This window comes from Labrus mixtus, chromosome 5 (assembly GCF_963584025.1).
Source record: "Labrus mixtus chromosome 5, fLabMix1.1, whole genome shotgun sequence".
Taxonomy (NCBI): domain Eukaryota; kingdom Metazoa; phylum Chordata; class Actinopteri; order Labriformes; family Labridae; genus Labrus; species Labrus mixtus.
Genome location: NC_083616.1, coordinates 11,549,425 through 11,565,919, shown reverse-complemented (window position 1 = coordinate 11,565,919; position 16,495 = coordinate 11,549,425). Strand labels below are relative to the sequence as shown.

General features: G+C 40.8%; 3 protein-coding genes across 4 annotated transcripts; 1 reads left to right on the top strand and 2 right to left on the bottom strand.

Moving 5' to 3' along the window:
• Positions 1–157: 157 nt before the first annotated feature.
• On the bottom strand, positions 158–4,898 carry polr3d (polymerase (RNA) III (DNA directed) polypeptide D). Its single transcript, XM_061037813.1, has 9 exons — positions 4,745–4,898; positions 3,583–3,750; positions 3,381–3,424; positions 3,133–3,287; positions 2,918–3,042; positions 1,447–1,606; positions 1,014–1,261; positions 773–925; positions 158–602 (listed from the first exon to the last, which is right to left on the bottom strand). Exons 2-9 carry the CDS (start codon positions 3,742–3,744, stop codon positions 486–488), a joined length of 1,164 nt encoding a protein of 387 aa, XP_060893796.1. The 5' UTR covers positions 3,745–3,750; positions 4,745–4,898; the 3' UTR covers positions 158–485.
• Positions 4,899–7,135: 2,237 nt separating this feature from the next.
• Positions 7,136–13,998, top strand: LOC132974040 (phytanoyl-CoA hydroxylase-interacting protein). The gene is made up of 5 exons (XM_061037810.1): positions 7,136–7,330; positions 9,553–9,731; positions 11,280–11,454; positions 11,659–11,776; positions 13,134–13,998. Exons 2-5 carry the CDS (start codon positions 9,564–9,566, stop codon positions 13,678–13,680), a joined length of 1,008 nt encoding a protein of 335 aa, XP_060893793.1. The 5' UTR covers positions 7,136–7,330; positions 9,553–9,563; the 3' UTR covers positions 13,681–13,998.
• Positions 13,999–14,668: 670 nt separating this feature from the next.
• Positions 14,669–16,232, bottom strand: ppp1r3c2b (protein phosphatase 1 regulatory subunit 3C2, duplicate b). 2 transcript variants are annotated; one of them, XM_061037812.1, is made up of 3 exons: positions 16,023–16,232; positions 15,864–15,939; positions 14,669–15,666 (listed from the first exon to the last, which is right to left on the bottom strand). In XM_061037812.1, exons 2-3 carry the CDS (start codon positions 15,881–15,883, stop codon positions 14,802–14,804), a joined length of 885 nt encoding a protein of 294 aa, XP_060893795.1. In that variant the 5' UTR covers positions 15,884–15,939; positions 16,023–16,232; the 3' UTR covers positions 14,669–14,801. The 2 variants fall into 2 exon arrangements, with proteins under 2 accessions (XP_060893795.1, XP_060893794.1); XM_061037811.1 differs by having other exon boundaries at positions 15,864–15,932.
• Positions 16,233–16,495: the final 263 nt, after the last annotated feature.

The window sequence follows — 16,495 nt, the reverse complement described above, 5'->3', positions numbered from 1 at the left end:
GTGTTTGACCTCCACTGTACTTTTGTTGGGCAGACATCTTTTATCACAAACACAACCAAATAAAATAATTGCACCTGCATAGAAACCCAAGTGGGCAATATGCTTTTCTTTCCCATTTAGTAAAGCATCAATTTAAAGACACACAACATGGGCCTGCTACAATAACAAAATGTTTTTTTATTCACACATATACATCCATCTACAGTTTTTTCAAGTCATTTAAGATATAGAGAAGGAAAAATAACAGAAGTTTGGCACACAATTCAACCTTTTAACCCCTTAGTGTGTATGCCTTCTCACATCAATTGATATTTATATATAGTGTATTTCTATATGCAATTTAAGCCACTCTGACAACAAAAAAGCAATGGCTTCAAATCTGTATTTGGTATATGGTTCAAGAGTTAAAGTCCATAGCAATAGTAAACATCTTGTCAGCTTTACAACCCACCACAAGTGCATCCACTTATCAATCTCCATGAGCATCAAGCACTGCTCTGCAGTAGAGCCTCAAAGTCTGGGGAGCAAACCATTTTGTGTTTGATATTCCCTAATACAGTCAAATCGCCTGTTCGTTCCTCAGTACCGATAGAGACCAGCTCCTGAGAAAAGAAAAAGAAAAGCATATCAGAAACGTTAGTAATTCTGATTATATTGTAAAAGTGAAAGAAAAAGAGGAAGTGGGAGCGAAAAAGAGTGGTGCGAGTGACATATTCAATTTAGAGACTGACAGATAATTAGATAATTATCCATTAATAATCTTTCATCATACCTGAAGGAAAGCGCATGATGTTCCTAGAGACACATCAAGGGTCACTTGTCCCAGGATGAGCTGTACCCGTCCAGACCTCCGCACCAGCATTTTTCCTACCAGACCCTCACGCAGGTCTTTAAGATTGCAGTTGTTTTCTTCCACCTCCTCATCCTGTTTAAAAAAATAATAAACATCTTAACACACATTAGCTCGTTACCATCATGTATATTTAACCGGAGGACAACAACTTGTGTTCTACCTGAGTTTCTGTTTTGAGAAGCATAGACTGTCCGTCCTCAGACTGGACCTCTGTTTTAACTGGCCTGTGCTCTTTGGTGGGGGGTTGACCGGGCAGCGAGTCGGGCAGCTGAATGAAGAACAGCTCGTCCCCTTTGCTCAGACTCCACCTGTGCAGCAGGTCAGGTAAAACTTCAGGTTCAGGGAGAGGAGGAGGCCTGAACGCTGCCTCCGTCTTCTTCATATCAGCTTCCACTGGCTCCTGTTTCACTGAGGAGAGGAAGAGGAGTATTTTGAGAGACAAGAACATATTTTCACAAACTGTCAGTAATATTGGAAACACAAGCTGCTGACCTGGAAACTGTTCTTTTGGTTTTATTTAGTCGCAAAATAATAACAATGAAGAAAACATCAACCAATAAAAAGAAGACGAAACACATGAAGTCAAAAATTACCTTCAAATGCAGATTCCATTGGTTCAGCATCTTCATCTACCTTCTCAATTTTTACAGCCGCCGGACTAAACTCCTCCTTAAATCCCCATCCTGACACAGCAAGAGGGAGCTGGACCGGGCAGCGGCTCTGCTCACTCCTCAGGAAGGGATCGTCTATAAACTGAAAAAAAAAAAGCAGCAGGGATGGTTAATACATGAACATTTTTAATTCCAAAGTAGCTGTACAGAACCTTCCTTTTGTGATGATTCGATGTGATTTGGTCAAAAGCTGTTCACCTAGTGCCAGGAAGATCTAAATCTGGCTCGCATGGGCATTTGTCTTGAAAGCAAGTAAAAGAAAGAAACACCTTCTTTGAAATACTGTTTTCTTTCTTTTTAAACTCTGCTGCTTGCAGGATGCATGGCGACGAGGTTACTGCTCTACTTGTTGTTGTGTGTTTTTTTTTATTATTATTTGATATGACGATACTTTACATTCGAAGTAGAATGGTTCATACAGCTTCTCAGTATTTGCTGAACAAACCTTAGTTATTAATATTCAGCCGTAACAGTATGTCTTTATAATTATAAGCTAACAACGACTCGATATGTAATATCATAGTTGTTTACTGTAGAGTCTTCAATGGACTGTACACAGCCATGTTTCTCAATGTGTTTCAAAAATTAATAATTTAGAATATTATTCTTAAGCAGGATTCACATATGCACTTCTGTATTTCAGGAGGACTACCCCTGAAATGCTCCTGACCTGGCTGTTCACATATGCACCTCACAGAGGGAGACTATCCCTGTCAGAAGGGGGGGGGGGGCTCCTGAGGCTAGACATGACGTAAAAAAACGACACGGATGTAGTGGACGAAGCCTTTATATACTGCTATAATGAGAATATTTGCCTTCATATCTATGAATAGTTCAACTTAATAACACTATCAACAAAAGAGCGGAACTGTAAACATAATGCACCTGCTTAATTAGGTGCCTGGAGATCGTAGCGGTTGCGTGCTTACAGTCTATGCACCGTGCACCGGTCAAAGGACATAAACGTCACCACCCCCTCCCACTGGCTGGAGGTGAATTCTCGACATATATCCTGCTGTGATCTCACATCAGCTCACTCGCACGGAAAAAATACAATTGATTAACGTTGTGTTGACTGTGGTGTATACCTGTCCAATGCTATTTTTTTGTTCTGAAGAAACTGCAAAGTATTCTGAAAAAAGAAAAAAACTCCTCCTGTTTCTTCACTAACTAAAGCGCTGCTCAATGTGTCAAAGAAATATAAACATGTTTTTCTGCTCTGAATGCCCTTTATTGTTTTGGAAATCTTTTATAAGCATAAAGAATAACTACATATAATTAAACAAATCTTCATCTAGTTTACTATTTTTTGTAGTCACACAGAGGCATCACTATTTAATTGACACTCTTTAAAACCCCTTTAAAAAAGACGACTGATAACCAAGAGACTTACATTATCTCGCTCCAGACCACGCAGAATCTCTTTGGTCTCCTCCTCAGTCTCTCTCTTCTCCTTTTTAATATTAATGATGGGTGAGGGTCCCACAGTGGGAGCATCTCTCTCACCTTCATAACCACCTGTGAGTGATACAGGAGAATCACTAATCAGTTATCCACGTGTGATCAGCCAGAAGCACAGATGGAGCTGATATCAAAGGTAACTCTTACCTCTCTTTTTCAACATCATCTCTGCAGGCCCCTGTTCAAAAATAGAGTGGGACTGGATCACCTCAGGGCGACCTCTGCCCCTGCCTCTGTCCCTGGGACCTCTACCTCGACCTTCATCCCTCCTCTCTCTCCTCTGTCCACCTTCAACTTTTGTGCTGAAATGACAGAGTTCAAAGTCAACATTCAAAACAGGGAAATACATTTCCTTTGACACATTTTCATTCCGTTAACATCGATTTAGAACTTACTCTTCTTTGACTTTTCGGCCAATAATGTTGGGTGCGAAAGTTTTCTAAAGATATTAAAGGAGAAAAACAAATTCAGTTAAGTACGACAGTGGTTACAATAATTAAAATCTGTAATATTGGAGTGATGTGATTATCTATTATAAAATCCATTCCAAAACAATGATCTTTTTCTTTCACTCTACAGTCACATGCTGTATATTACCTTCTTCACTCCGCCAAGGGTGAGGTCTCTGGATTTCATTGCGGGAAGACGGCCGGGAGTCATGGCTCCGCCTGGTCGTCGGCCCATCAGAAGCCCCGCACTGCTTCCTCCAGGGGTTGGCACACGTTGACCACTGGGGTCATTTGAACCTGAATCTGCCATCCCCAACTGGAAAAAACATCACAACGTCATAAAGACCTTGTATATGAATAGTAATGCTGGTACTCCTCTTTGTTAAGATGACTTCTAACTGAAGTGCTTTATGACCACAGCGATAGCATAACTGTAAAAAAATTGAGAATTTCAATGCAACTAATGTCATGATGATACACGTTTCATCTTACTCACATTATACACACTATTCTTACAGAAGCAGCCCACACACTTTGCAAACAAGCCACAACTAAATACTGCAGCTCTATTGGCTGCTTTAACACTGCATACTCAACAGCTCTTGAATAGATCTGAATATGACAAAGTTGATGTGGTTATTTAGTCTTTTTTATGTATTTTCTGAGCAGACATGTTGTTGTTAACATCAACTGATAGTTGTCAACAAATGCTTCTCTGCAAAGAATAATAGAGTTGTTTTTTTAAACAGCTCAGCCTTCATGAGGTCGATTTTCATTCTCATCCGTTAACACAAGACACATTTGTATGTAAATGTACAATATAGAGAAGTGTAGTCTAGTATCAGTGAGAATATCTGCATTAGTCAAGGGTTTTTATAGGTGACGCACATGATGTTGTAACATCATGTAAACAAAGCAGATCACCTTAAAATGCAGTTAACCCATCTGATTTTTAAAATACTATACATTCCTTCTAAGAAAAGAAACTCATTGTTCATTTTCAGGAATGAAGACATCTTATATTTCATTGTTTAATGGGCCTCTGTTCTTGCACCACAGAAAAGCTACTAACCTACGTCAGTGGAATATACACCTGGCAGACATGTTCTTATTTACAACTCCAAAGATTACGTTTAACTCATTAGTGCCCCAATACCTTGACCGTGGCTCGTAACATTTGACAAATGTTCCTTGACAATATTTAAAAAATCAGCAACACGTGGCTAAATCATAACACGAGTACATGGACACATAACGAGTACTCTGAACATTAACAACTTTTCACATACTGGGCACATACACACACTCACTTCAAGATCGCTCTGGTTCCCTTATTATTTGATATGAATTCCAGACGTGTACGGGAAGACTCAATACAAACAGTTTAGGAAGAGTGCTGTTTCTGACTGCATGACGCACGCCGCCATGACACTTCCGCAGTGTCATCACCCGGTGTGTTCACGTGCGTCAAGCGTGCGCAGAAAGACCCGCATGTTCATCAACAATCGTTTGGATAATGCTGCTGTAATTTACATTTCGATCATTTTCTTGTTTTGTGGACTAAACATGTTTAACGGGTTCATAATAAATTAAAGCTGTGAACGAAGTATGAATAAAGACATTTGGACATTTTGTTCTTTTTTTGGTCTATGTAGAAAGTGAATTTCAATTTCCATAATTGTTGAGAATGGTCTAATGCACAAGATAATTTAATATACAGGATATATTTAGCTGGATTATACACCTTTAGTTCCTGCATATACATATTTAAGTATGTGACTGAGGTCATGAAGGAGCAAAGCAGCTTATTTTTTTTATCATATCAGTGTTTTATTATGTTTAATTCTTTACTTTAGAGGTCTAAGCTCCATTACTTGAGTTCAGGTTGCACAAGCAGTTCAATGATTAGCCAACTTTAGATGGGATGCATACTTGTTTCATCCCACACAACTCTAGTCACAATTGAAAAAAAGTTAAAACACACATCCTGCCCTTTTTATGACGATAGTGGTCTTCAATAAATGTAAACATTTGAGTCAAATACTCTTTATGAGGCAGACAGGCAGAGACATTTACTAAGAAGTCATATCAAACATTGCTTGAATTAACAGCTCAATATAAGACCAAATCAAAGCTGTAGGCCTATAACTCCATTAGATTTCCTATCTAGTTTTATATTTCATCATGATAAAAAAATGCTGATAGTTTTAGCGTTTGTATTGCCACAATGGTCATACAAATTTCACTTAAAATGTAAATGTGAAATGTTGTTAAAGCTGCATAATTTAAATGTTATACTAAGTCAGCAATAAGCTTATGAAACATTTCTATAAATTGACTGATGCAGATTCATATGAAGGCATTTGAATATGATGCATAAAACATCTATACATAGATAAATTCATGTTGTTCTGGTACCATCCTGCTGCCTCAGGAACAAGAGAGAGAAATAAATCCCTGCTCCTGGCTGTTTCGGACTACTTTGTTGGCCCAGGCCAGACATCCTCTCCACCCTGATGGTGTCTGGTCTCGCTGATAACCGACTGAGCTTTGGGGTTGTCTCCTTGGGTCTCCACACAATGTTTGTTTAGTCAGATGAAATACAAGCGGATAACGCCCTATGTAACGCATTAGAAATAGTTTATGTAAATTGGGAAACATCCCCTTTTTAACAGACACAGCCAGCCCTCCTCTAACACGCAGACTATTCCCACCTCTGAAGCTGAGAGGGTTATTTGGATGGAGGAAGAGAGTCATCGCATGACTAATGATGGATGATTGCAATTTAATTACACTCTGAGGGTATCACTTATCTGTGGCTAGAGAGAAATGAAGCTTTTCAATACACTTCACAGTCTGTGGAATTAAAGCAATACATCTTTGTCATTTTACAAATATTCTGTTTGTGAAAGGACTTTTGCTTTCACATTCGGGTTTATCCCTTTGTTATCTGTCTGTACTCTGTACTCTATTGTTTTGTCATCAGATTATAGGACATAATCTGGGTGGGGTCTCTTAATCTCTAATGAAATCCTAAATGAAGTTGAACCCCCCCTGAGGTTGAAACAGTAGGAAAAAAAACATCCCTTTAAAAAAAAGAATGCCAGTTTAAATCTGCTTACTCTGGACGAACACAGAGGCATCCCTCGCCTCGGGATTGGCTGATTGGATGGCCTGTAGAGTTCAGTCCATATGGCATAACAGTTGGCACATGTATATTTTTTGAGGACTTGATGGTGCTCTATGGAAAACACTGGGGCATCAATCAGCATAATTGCTTTTGAATCCTCTGCAGCCAGTGGAGCGTGTAAAATAATGCTTCATTTATTTCCTCTCGTGTTCAAAGTGTCTCCATATCTGAGAGGTGAGAATGTGCAAAGTGTTCAGGCTCTATCAGAGTGTGTGGATTGTTGTGCCCTAAGGGAAGACTTACTGGCGTGTTGTGCTGTGTATGATTGACCGGCGAGAGCATGATGCTGACAAGGTTGACTGAGTGTCTTACACTGGTCACACTCCACTAGGACAATTCATTTTTGGTCTTTTTTTTTTTTTAGGTTTTAATTCACCCCGTGTGGCTGTGTACATGAGTCAAGCAAACATCATCCTCAGAGCCCAGAGCGAAAATAAGAATGGGAGAGAGAGTGGGATGGGAGGGAGGGAGGGAGGGAGATATAGAGGAGGGGAGGAGGGTTAGAGTGTTTGTGTGAGAGAAACAGACGGAGAGAAGAAGAGAGAGAGGAGCCTGTGTGTTCGTTTCACCTCCTAATCAGTTTTCCTGGGAGATATATCATCAACAGCAGTACAGGAGGCAAGGAAGAAAAGGAGAAAAGGGGAAGACGTTATTAGAATTAAACCCGTCTTAATCTTCTCCAATCAGCAATCTCAGCATCATTCAAGTAAGAAATGAATTCAAATGAAGTGACTTGAGATGATTTTAGAAGTAGATCTGTCGTTTTGAAGCTGAAGTTGAGGGTAACTGATGTGTTGTTAAATGGTGTTTCATTCAGTTTTATTTGTAAAAGGTCACATTAATGCACAAGCACAAGTTTTTCTTGCATGCTCTTCTGTTCATGTGTGATGACATTTATTGCCAGTTGATTGCATGTGCTATATCCATCCAATTTCATGAATATGACTATGAGGACATTTCATATAGCAGCATTGACTGTTCCATGTGATGTAATTGGTGCTTCTTTCCCTAATATTTCACGCTTGGTTTAATTGTGCAGCGTGTCACACTGTGTTAGTCACACAACGTCCCAGCTTATTTATCAAACTTTGTGTGTTTCATACAGCAAAATGACCATTTGACTCTCTCTAGTTTAATAACTGTGCTGAGGAAAGCATGCTTTTTCTTCTTCTTCCCTCATGCAGCTTTTTAAATGTGCTTCAAAGTATTCTCCTTGAAGGAGAAAACATGACTTTAAAGCGCTGAGTTGCTCTGTGTTCCCTGCTCCATATGCATGAAAGCAGCAGCTTCTTTCATGATGCTGTCTCAGGGAGAAAACAACATCTCTGTAGTGTGAGAATAGTAATAGAGCACTAGCACACTACCAGATAAATGATGATTTATACGGCAAGTCTCTGTTGTAATTATAAGTTAGACTCAGCTGCATGATTAGGAGAAACAAAGCCAGTTTTCCAGCAGATATAATTGGCTGATATTTCTCCTGCAGGATGATTTATAAATGGGGAAGATGGGATTGTGACAATGGTATGGAAACCTGCTCGTGAACTGTGCTCACATGTGTTCGATCAGGAAGTGGAGCACACATAGTAACATGGGGCTTTCATGATGTCCTGTGAGATTCCCCCCTTCTTGCCCCAGTTTCTATCTCTGAAAAGACACCGTGGTGGGAAATGAGAGCAGCAGCTGGATAAAACAGACGCGTGGAAACACACGTGCCTGATGCAACAGACAATCTCTCCCTACTGGCCGCCGTGTGAACGAGCTAGCGCACAAATTTCACAGTTCACAGCCTTTAATGAGCTGCTGCAGCCTGTCCATCATACTGACTGGAGGATACCTTAACAGACCTCGGACCGAGACACTGACACTGCACTAGGCATCTGTATAGGATCACACGGAGAAGAAAAAGAGGCTTGCAGTGATTGTTTGCTGGGTTATTTTTAGGCACATCTGTGATTTAGCATATGCTCAGTTGTAGGGCAGTTTTAATAAAGGAAAAATGCAGTGTAATACAGAAGAAAAAAAACATTTTTTGCTGGGCAAGTAAGCAAAACTGGAGGAGACAACTTTGAAACCATTTAGGTGGACACAAATTAGGAGCACAGTTCTGTAAATCTCAGGGATAAAGAAGATAACCACAGCACACACACTGCAGAGACTCACCATCAGTTTATGGGAGGAGAGGTGACAGCTAATCAAACACAAACACCCTGTGACCATCACATTACCCCCAGCCCTGCACTCAAGGCTGTGTGCAGCCGCCTGGATCGAACCACTGATGGGCAACTAAGGGAATATGATCATCCATCACCTGCAACTGATACCTACTTAAACCTCCTATTTCTTCCCAAACAACATAAAAGCTGCTAGAAGATTTCCCCTGAGTTGCAAGAAGCTCACTTTGCTCAGCGGTTTCTGAAAGGTTCAGACTCAAATGAGGCGCTGTAAGTGTTTAAGAAGTTACTTGTACTTGTGATTTAGTGCTGAGGGTGCAGCTGGCTTTTTTTTGTTGTTGTTGTTGTTGACTCCATCCTTGAGAACTATACAGGAAATAAAGCTAGAGGGTGGATGCAGACGTGTGGTTGCTGGGAGACTGCTGTAGGTGGATTATGAAATGCGCGGGGAATGCAGAGGCCAGTCACTCAGCTGGGAGCGTATTGAGTTGTGTAATGATGGGAAATGTCAGTTAAGGGCAATAAAAGGCGGAAAAGAGCAGGACGGTGAAAACAAACGCCCTAAATGAAAGGTTAATTGGATTCTTTCTGAAGTGTTTTATCCCAGGGTGTTTCTGAACTCTCTTAGTGCTCACTTTGTAGCTCTTTGTGACACCCTTTAATCCCTGCTACCAGATGTTGCCCACACTACAGTCCCATATTACACTCCAGTCTAACTGTAATGTTTTTATCTACTGTATCTGTTTAATGGCAGCCAAACCCAAAATGGATGCCCCACTCGCCATCCCCTGCAACATCCAGATCTGTGAGGTCACCTGTGATTCCTTCCGCATCATGTGGGATATGACACCCGAGGACACAGCCAGAGCCACGCACTTCTTCATCGACCTGAGTCGTAAAGAGAGCCGGGACCCCAACCGCTTTAAACACAGGGTCAGACGATGTCACACTACGTACAGACCTTCCTATAACCTTTCCGTGGAGTTCTTTTTCCCACCTATGTGTCTCCTGCTGTGCTCTCTGTGTTGTTATTCAAGTACACACGTTCAAAATACGACCAGACAGCCTAAATGAGACGAGAAATTGTGTATTTTATATCAGTCCTGAAGGATTAATAGATTGTGGTGAGCTACTTCATGACATTCTGCTTGAGTCTGAACACAGAGTAAAAGCGGTTTTGCCCTCTCAGTCACATTCAATACAGGCGGAAAAGGAAAATGAGTCCAGTCAATGGCTTCAGGCCAGTGACTCATGTACATTGTTTCCTTTTAAAGGGGACAAATACTGACACATTCTTCTGCAGCAAAGAACACTTTTCATGTTAACAAATGTCATATATCACAGACATGAATAAGCAATGTGAAGAGTGTATCGTTTTCTAAAAGTCATTTCTAGCAGTAAGAGGAGTTGCTCTGTAGCGCATTTAGCCTAAAAGCTATACATTACTGAGCTGAAATCTGCAGATTAACTGCATCTCTGGCATGGAAAGCATAGGCTACATTCTATTTTCATGTCATAAACTAGTGTTTACATAATCTGGTTTAGCCCCAAGACATGGCTAAAGGGACGACCACCACGTTGGACCTGCAGGCTAAAGGATCTTGACAATTCGATTTGACGGAATGCCATGAAATGTTGAAAAAACATTCATCGTATCCTGTAGGAAAAGATTATATGGTTTTAGTAATCCACTGAATTTAGCTCAAGCTACAATGAGTTTGACTCTTTTTATTTATTCTTTGTAAGTTTAAATTATTCCAATAAAACCATATACAAATGTAATATCAATGTTAGCATGCTTACATACTAAGGTAGTAAAATTAGAAAAGTAGAAAATTATAGCCCACCTGCTTCACATCCACATGTTAGCTTCTCCACTGTTACCATGTAAGAATAATGGTGTTAGCATAATCAAGCTATGAATTATGGCAATAAAACATAAGGTAAAATAGGATTTTACCTTGTAATTATATTCTAAGAATTTTTTGCTATCTCAGGTTTAAATTTATCTCCAGTAGCTGAGGCTTTACATTTCTGATCTCCCTTAGCTTCAAATTCAAAGGACTGGCAGTAATTATGGTCTATCATTGCAGCTGACATTCAGCTGCTTTTTGTGAAGTCATCCAGCTTTAGGAGTGAGTAAGATGCTGAATGGGGGGAATGTTCTCTCTCTCTGTGATACATAAAGAGGCACAAACAAACTTGCATCAGAGATGTTGCTATGGATATATGAGCCTCCGCTCCTGTGGTTAATTAGCTGAGTTTCTTAGAGGCCTTGGTCAAAACAAAGGTGCTGATTTGATTAGATGTATCCTGGTTACAGCTGCTTGGGCTTCAAAGGGAATATCACGCTAATAAGGCAAAGTTTATGAAGGAGAACAGTTGACTTAGCGATTGCATTTACATTTGCTTTGAATTGTAGATTAAACACACAGTAGCATCCTTTCTCTGATGTCATCTCTTTCCTGCTTTATCCTCCAGGATGTTCCGACCAAGCTGGTGGCCAAAGCTGTGCCTCTCCCCATGGCGGTGAGGGGACACTGGTTCCTGAGCCCACGGACAGAGTACTGTGTTGCTGTCCAAACTGCTGTCCGGCAGCCCGATGGGGACTACCAGGTGTCAGAGTGGAGCCAGGTGGTGGAGTTCTGCACCGGGGGTACGTCTCACAGATATAGTCACACTAATGGTGTAATATATAGAGTATGACAGCACTAACCAGAGTTATACAAGAGAAAGACAAAGAACTGCAGAGCACAAGTTGACGAAAAAAAGAAATTCTGTCTCAGCACTTGTTATTCATTAGCATTTCAAAGCGATTCAGGCTCCTGAAATGATTTCTCAAATCGTATCAACTTTGCAGACTACGCCATGGAGCACCTACAGCAGCTTCTCGACAAGGCCAAGGGCTCTGCAGGGAGGCTCCTCAAATTCTCTGTTTTTTATAGAAACCAGCATCCAGACTACTTCGACTGTGTCAGGTCAGTGCTGTGTTCCTGTCTGTTTGGTGCAACAGATATAGTTCAGTCATCATCTAAGAAATGGTTTGATGACTGGCAAATACTTTAAATGAGAAGTTAAATGATAAGATTGATCCCGCTTTCATTTTTTCGTCTCCCTCCAATCCATCTCTCACCTTCATTTGAACAAATCTCGGAACTTATTGGCCATCGTCTGACATTTCTATGCCTGCGTAACCAATGATCAACTTTTCAGGGTCTCTGATGTGACCAGCAGTAAGCGATAAACAAATTCCTGCCACCATTACCTTTCCAAGTGTTGCTTCCTTTTAATGTTTGACAAGCAACTTTAAAAGCGAGAATGGAGTTGGTGTTGAGAGACAATAACTATGTACAGTAGCTGCACTTACATGAAGATATCTATGTAAAAGTGATGCTGGTTTAGCGCACTGGAAAAATTGCACATCAGACACGTATGCTATATACTCCACAAAGCAATGGCCCCAGGCTCAACTAGCCCCATCGACCACTCACTGCATATCATCCTCCACTTTCTCATCCCTGTTTCAGACTCTATCCACTGTCCTGTTCTTTCAATTTACCACTCCGCATTAAGCACAAATAACCTTTAGAAAATGTAGTATCTTAAACATTAATTAAAGACATAAATCAAAACTAAACAGTTGTTGGATAAAAACAGATCTAGGATTGCAGTACCCCCGATATGTTTTGGTTCTTTTCCTCTCCACATAAAATGTTCTTTGATGATTGGCTTCTACCCGTCATTCCAAAAGCCAGAATACTTCTAATACAAAATTCAGGTCTTGAAGCGACAGATTCTGCATTTTCTTGTACACAATATGCAAATAGATATTGCATTTCAGGTAGCTCACTTCTTAATGAGTTGTACAAATAGTGTCTGAAGAGTGTTTAGTGGTTTCACAGGGTCTTTTATGCTGCACTCTTCTTATAGTTTGAAACAGGAACTAACTTACTCCAGGAAAGAACTCCACCTAAGAAAAATTTGCTGTAAAAACACTTTTTAACACCTCTGATTTTGTAATGATGAAAATTACTTAAAGTATGCTTACAATTAATTATGTTACATTTGAACAGAGCGATGCTAGCTGTTTTAGCTCTCTGTGCTACGCTACTGGTAGCTGCTCAATGTAGCTTCTTTGTTTGGACTACAGAGGAAAAAGTTGCTTCCACTTTGGTATTAAACCCAAATCTTGTAGTTCTATTTTAAAAAATATACTGCCATTCTGTTAAATGTAATACGTTTGTTCTGTCTCTTATCTTTTTGAATTATTTCTTAAAACATTTTATTATTCTGTTTAATGTAATACTCTTGTTCTTTCTTCTTATCTTGGATCAGAAAGGAATGTGGAGGCCTGATGCGTCCTGCCCTAAAAGACAGCAGTGGGAGTCATGGTTCTCCTATCAACGGCAAACTGCAGGGAGTTTTCTTCAGCTGCAACACTGAGTTTGACACAGGCCTCCCTCCAAAAGACTCTCCTTATGGTCCCCTGCGCTTCCAGATTCCAGCTGGGAACCTGCTGAACCCCAACATCAACCTGTACTTTGCAGACTTCTACTGCATGTACACAGCATATCACTACGTGGTGTTAGTGCTGGCCCCTGTTGGCTCGGCAGGAGACACCTTCTGTCGCACCCGCCTCCCTTTGCTGGACTTGGCCTCCAACCCCTTCCTGACATACACTGAACCCCAGGGGCCCGGGGATGAGCCTTTATACTGTCATGCAAGTGATGTCATCCTTGAGGTGCTTTTCACAGAGCCGGTTCACTTGGATCAGGGCAGCGTGGAGCAGATCAGCGGACACCACCAGCTCAAGAGTCTGACGACTGCCGACGCCAAAAAAGACCCGAGCTGCAAAGTGTGCAACATCAGTGTGGGACGCTGAGGGGACATGCTGATGTAGGACGAGATCTGGATGTGTTAAAATCTACTAAACTGAAGGAGACAGTGTTGAAGAGGACAAAACAGTGGAGTCCATCATGTGTAGGTCAGAATACGGTGGAAACGGCACACCTCTAAGGGTGTGTGCATGCTGCTTTCCCTTTCCCTTCCTGCCTCCAGTAGAATAGAGAGTATGTTTAAAAGAAGATTTATACAGTGTGTACTGCAGATGTTCAACATGATCACAGCTGGAAATATAGTTTACATCTATCCACTGCATTTCAAAGTAACACAATTAAAGTATATAATAGACTTTAGACAACTTTATTTGTTGAGAATAATCTATCTTTTTTTATTTTTTTGTTAGTATTTTCTTTTAAACATTCTTTTTAATTCCTGAAAATGTGATTGATTTGAATTTTTGTTGTGCTGAACCAACAGTTTGACTTGTGTCTGATCCACCCTAGATGTGCAAATATTAGAGGAATGTCCCTTTTATAAGTTAATGTTTTGACATACGTATCTAGAGGTATTACCAAATATTTTTCAATTTCTATGCTCAACTGCTCTCCATATAAAGTCACTGCCAGATGTTCTTTTAAAAAACACTTATGATTGCCAAATGTCTGATATTAATACATTTTAATACATTCTAGCATTCGCTGTAGTTTCTACAGCTGTCAAACACTGTAATGCTTCTTAAAGCTTGTAAAAAAAAAAAAAATGTAGTGATGATCTCTGACAGCAAACCTCTGCTCTCTAAACAGAGCTGAGCTAAGATTAGCTCTCGCTATGGGGCTTGTGTTTGTCCCTGCCTAATAATCTCTGACCTATATGGGAATCCCAGCAATGCCCCCAGTGAAAGGGACCCCTCCCCGGTTGCACAACAGTAATGCAGGCAGTGAAGAGAGGCCAAAATGTATATGACAAGTGTGTGGGCACAAATGTCACCAATTTGAGTCCGAATGTTAAAGAAAGCTGGACACATTAAACAGTTTTAAAAACATTTTATACAAACAGGAAGTACCAATTCAGAGTGAAAACAACATAAAATACATAGACGAATTTAACCTTATCTGTACCCAGGACTGATGTGTTCTTTATGACAAAACACTTCAATCTGAGTTATGCCCTTTCATATAGATTTGTGCCGCGACAGAGATGGGAGCTCACGCACACAGCAATGCTATAATTCTGTCCGTTGTTGTTGTCCCAGAAAGGCTCGCTCTGCCCTCCTGGAAAATACCTTAAGCAGAACTCTATCTTCCTTTTAGCATCCAGCACTTTAGGAACGGTAATATGAAATTCAAAGATGTCTGTCTGAGGTCCTCCAAAGCGTTTCTGTAGATAAGAGCAGGGCACATCTCTGTAACTCTGCCAGGAGTCGAAGGTGATACGAACACTAACGTCCTTCTGGAAGCTGATGTTCCTGACTCTGACGGTTCCTTGTATGGCTTGTTCAGTCACACTGCAGTTCTCCAGGATTATCATGCACTCTGCCAGCTTGGCTCGAAAGGCCTGAAAATCTGCCGAGGGCTGCGGGAAGCCCAGCTTGAGGCGTGTTCCTGGGCAGCAGGTGCTGACAGTGCAGCTGTAGCCATCCTCTGTCATGCTTCCCAAATCCTGCAGCGACGGCAGGAGGTTGAGGTCAGCGTGCTCCTCTTCATCAGAAAACTCCCGTACGGCTGTGAGGGACAATCCCTGCGAGTCAGCGAAAACCACACGTTTGTTCTTGATTGGGAGAAAAACATCATCATCATCCAAGTCGTCCAGAAAAGGTGGGAGAAGGTGGGTCAGTAAGGCCTGGTTAAAAATGTCAGAGGACAACTGATCTGAAACTGGAGGACGGATGCAGGGGCGCTGAGGCTTCAGGATGGGAACCCAAACATGAGGACACAGTTGTTTACGCTGGTTCAAGCACAGCCTGACTGCAAGCTCAACGAGTCCAGCCGACTGAGCCACTGACCTGAGGTCAACCACTGGCAGGACACTAGGCAAAACACACAGTGATTTTAATACAGACTGATGCCCTACAAGTGTGCTTAAATGTTTGTATACACTGTACTTGTGATAATGTGGGGATTTAAGGGGCATTTATGAAAGCATGGCAAAATTGAAGCAACATTGTACTAAAAATGTGTAATATATTTGACCCACAATTATCCTGATAGTAATTAATATGCTTACGTTGCACTGGTCATTGGCATATTGGTAAAGTGGTGTGGAGAGTTGGAAATGTTGTCCTCAATGTGCACTTGGAGCTCTAGAAAGTAAAAAAAAGATTAATGCAATGTTGCAATAGAGCTAAAAAAAAAAAGTCTTCAAGGAGTCTAAAATTATACTTAAACACTTCCATGAGCAGCAAGTTGTCGTTAGTAGTCTCAGTCATCCCTTTGCTCGCAGCAGAATGTGGCCCTGGATCCTATTTATACTACCTCAGTTTGATGTCATATTGTAAACTCCTCCCCTCTTCTCTCTGGACCAATCAGCTCAGTTTTTTTTGCTCATGTTGTTTTAGAGGTTTCTTTATATGTATTTTACGACGTAATATACATTATTTTTTGTATTTAAGTTTGTTACCTGTGAAGATTTATGTGAAAGTATGTCTTTGTGCTGTCAAGATAAGGAACAGTTAGTTCTACTTTATGAAGCCCTGCTCTGCATTGTGGAAACTATTCCAGCCATCCCACTCTATTCTCAGACCTGGCTAGTTCCTATGCAGAAGGGACCTCTGCCAGCCCATCAGTACGTGTGACACTGAGGAGGGCAACAACTCTCAGCATAGTAGCCACCTATCTGAGGAAGTGGATCAAAGTTCA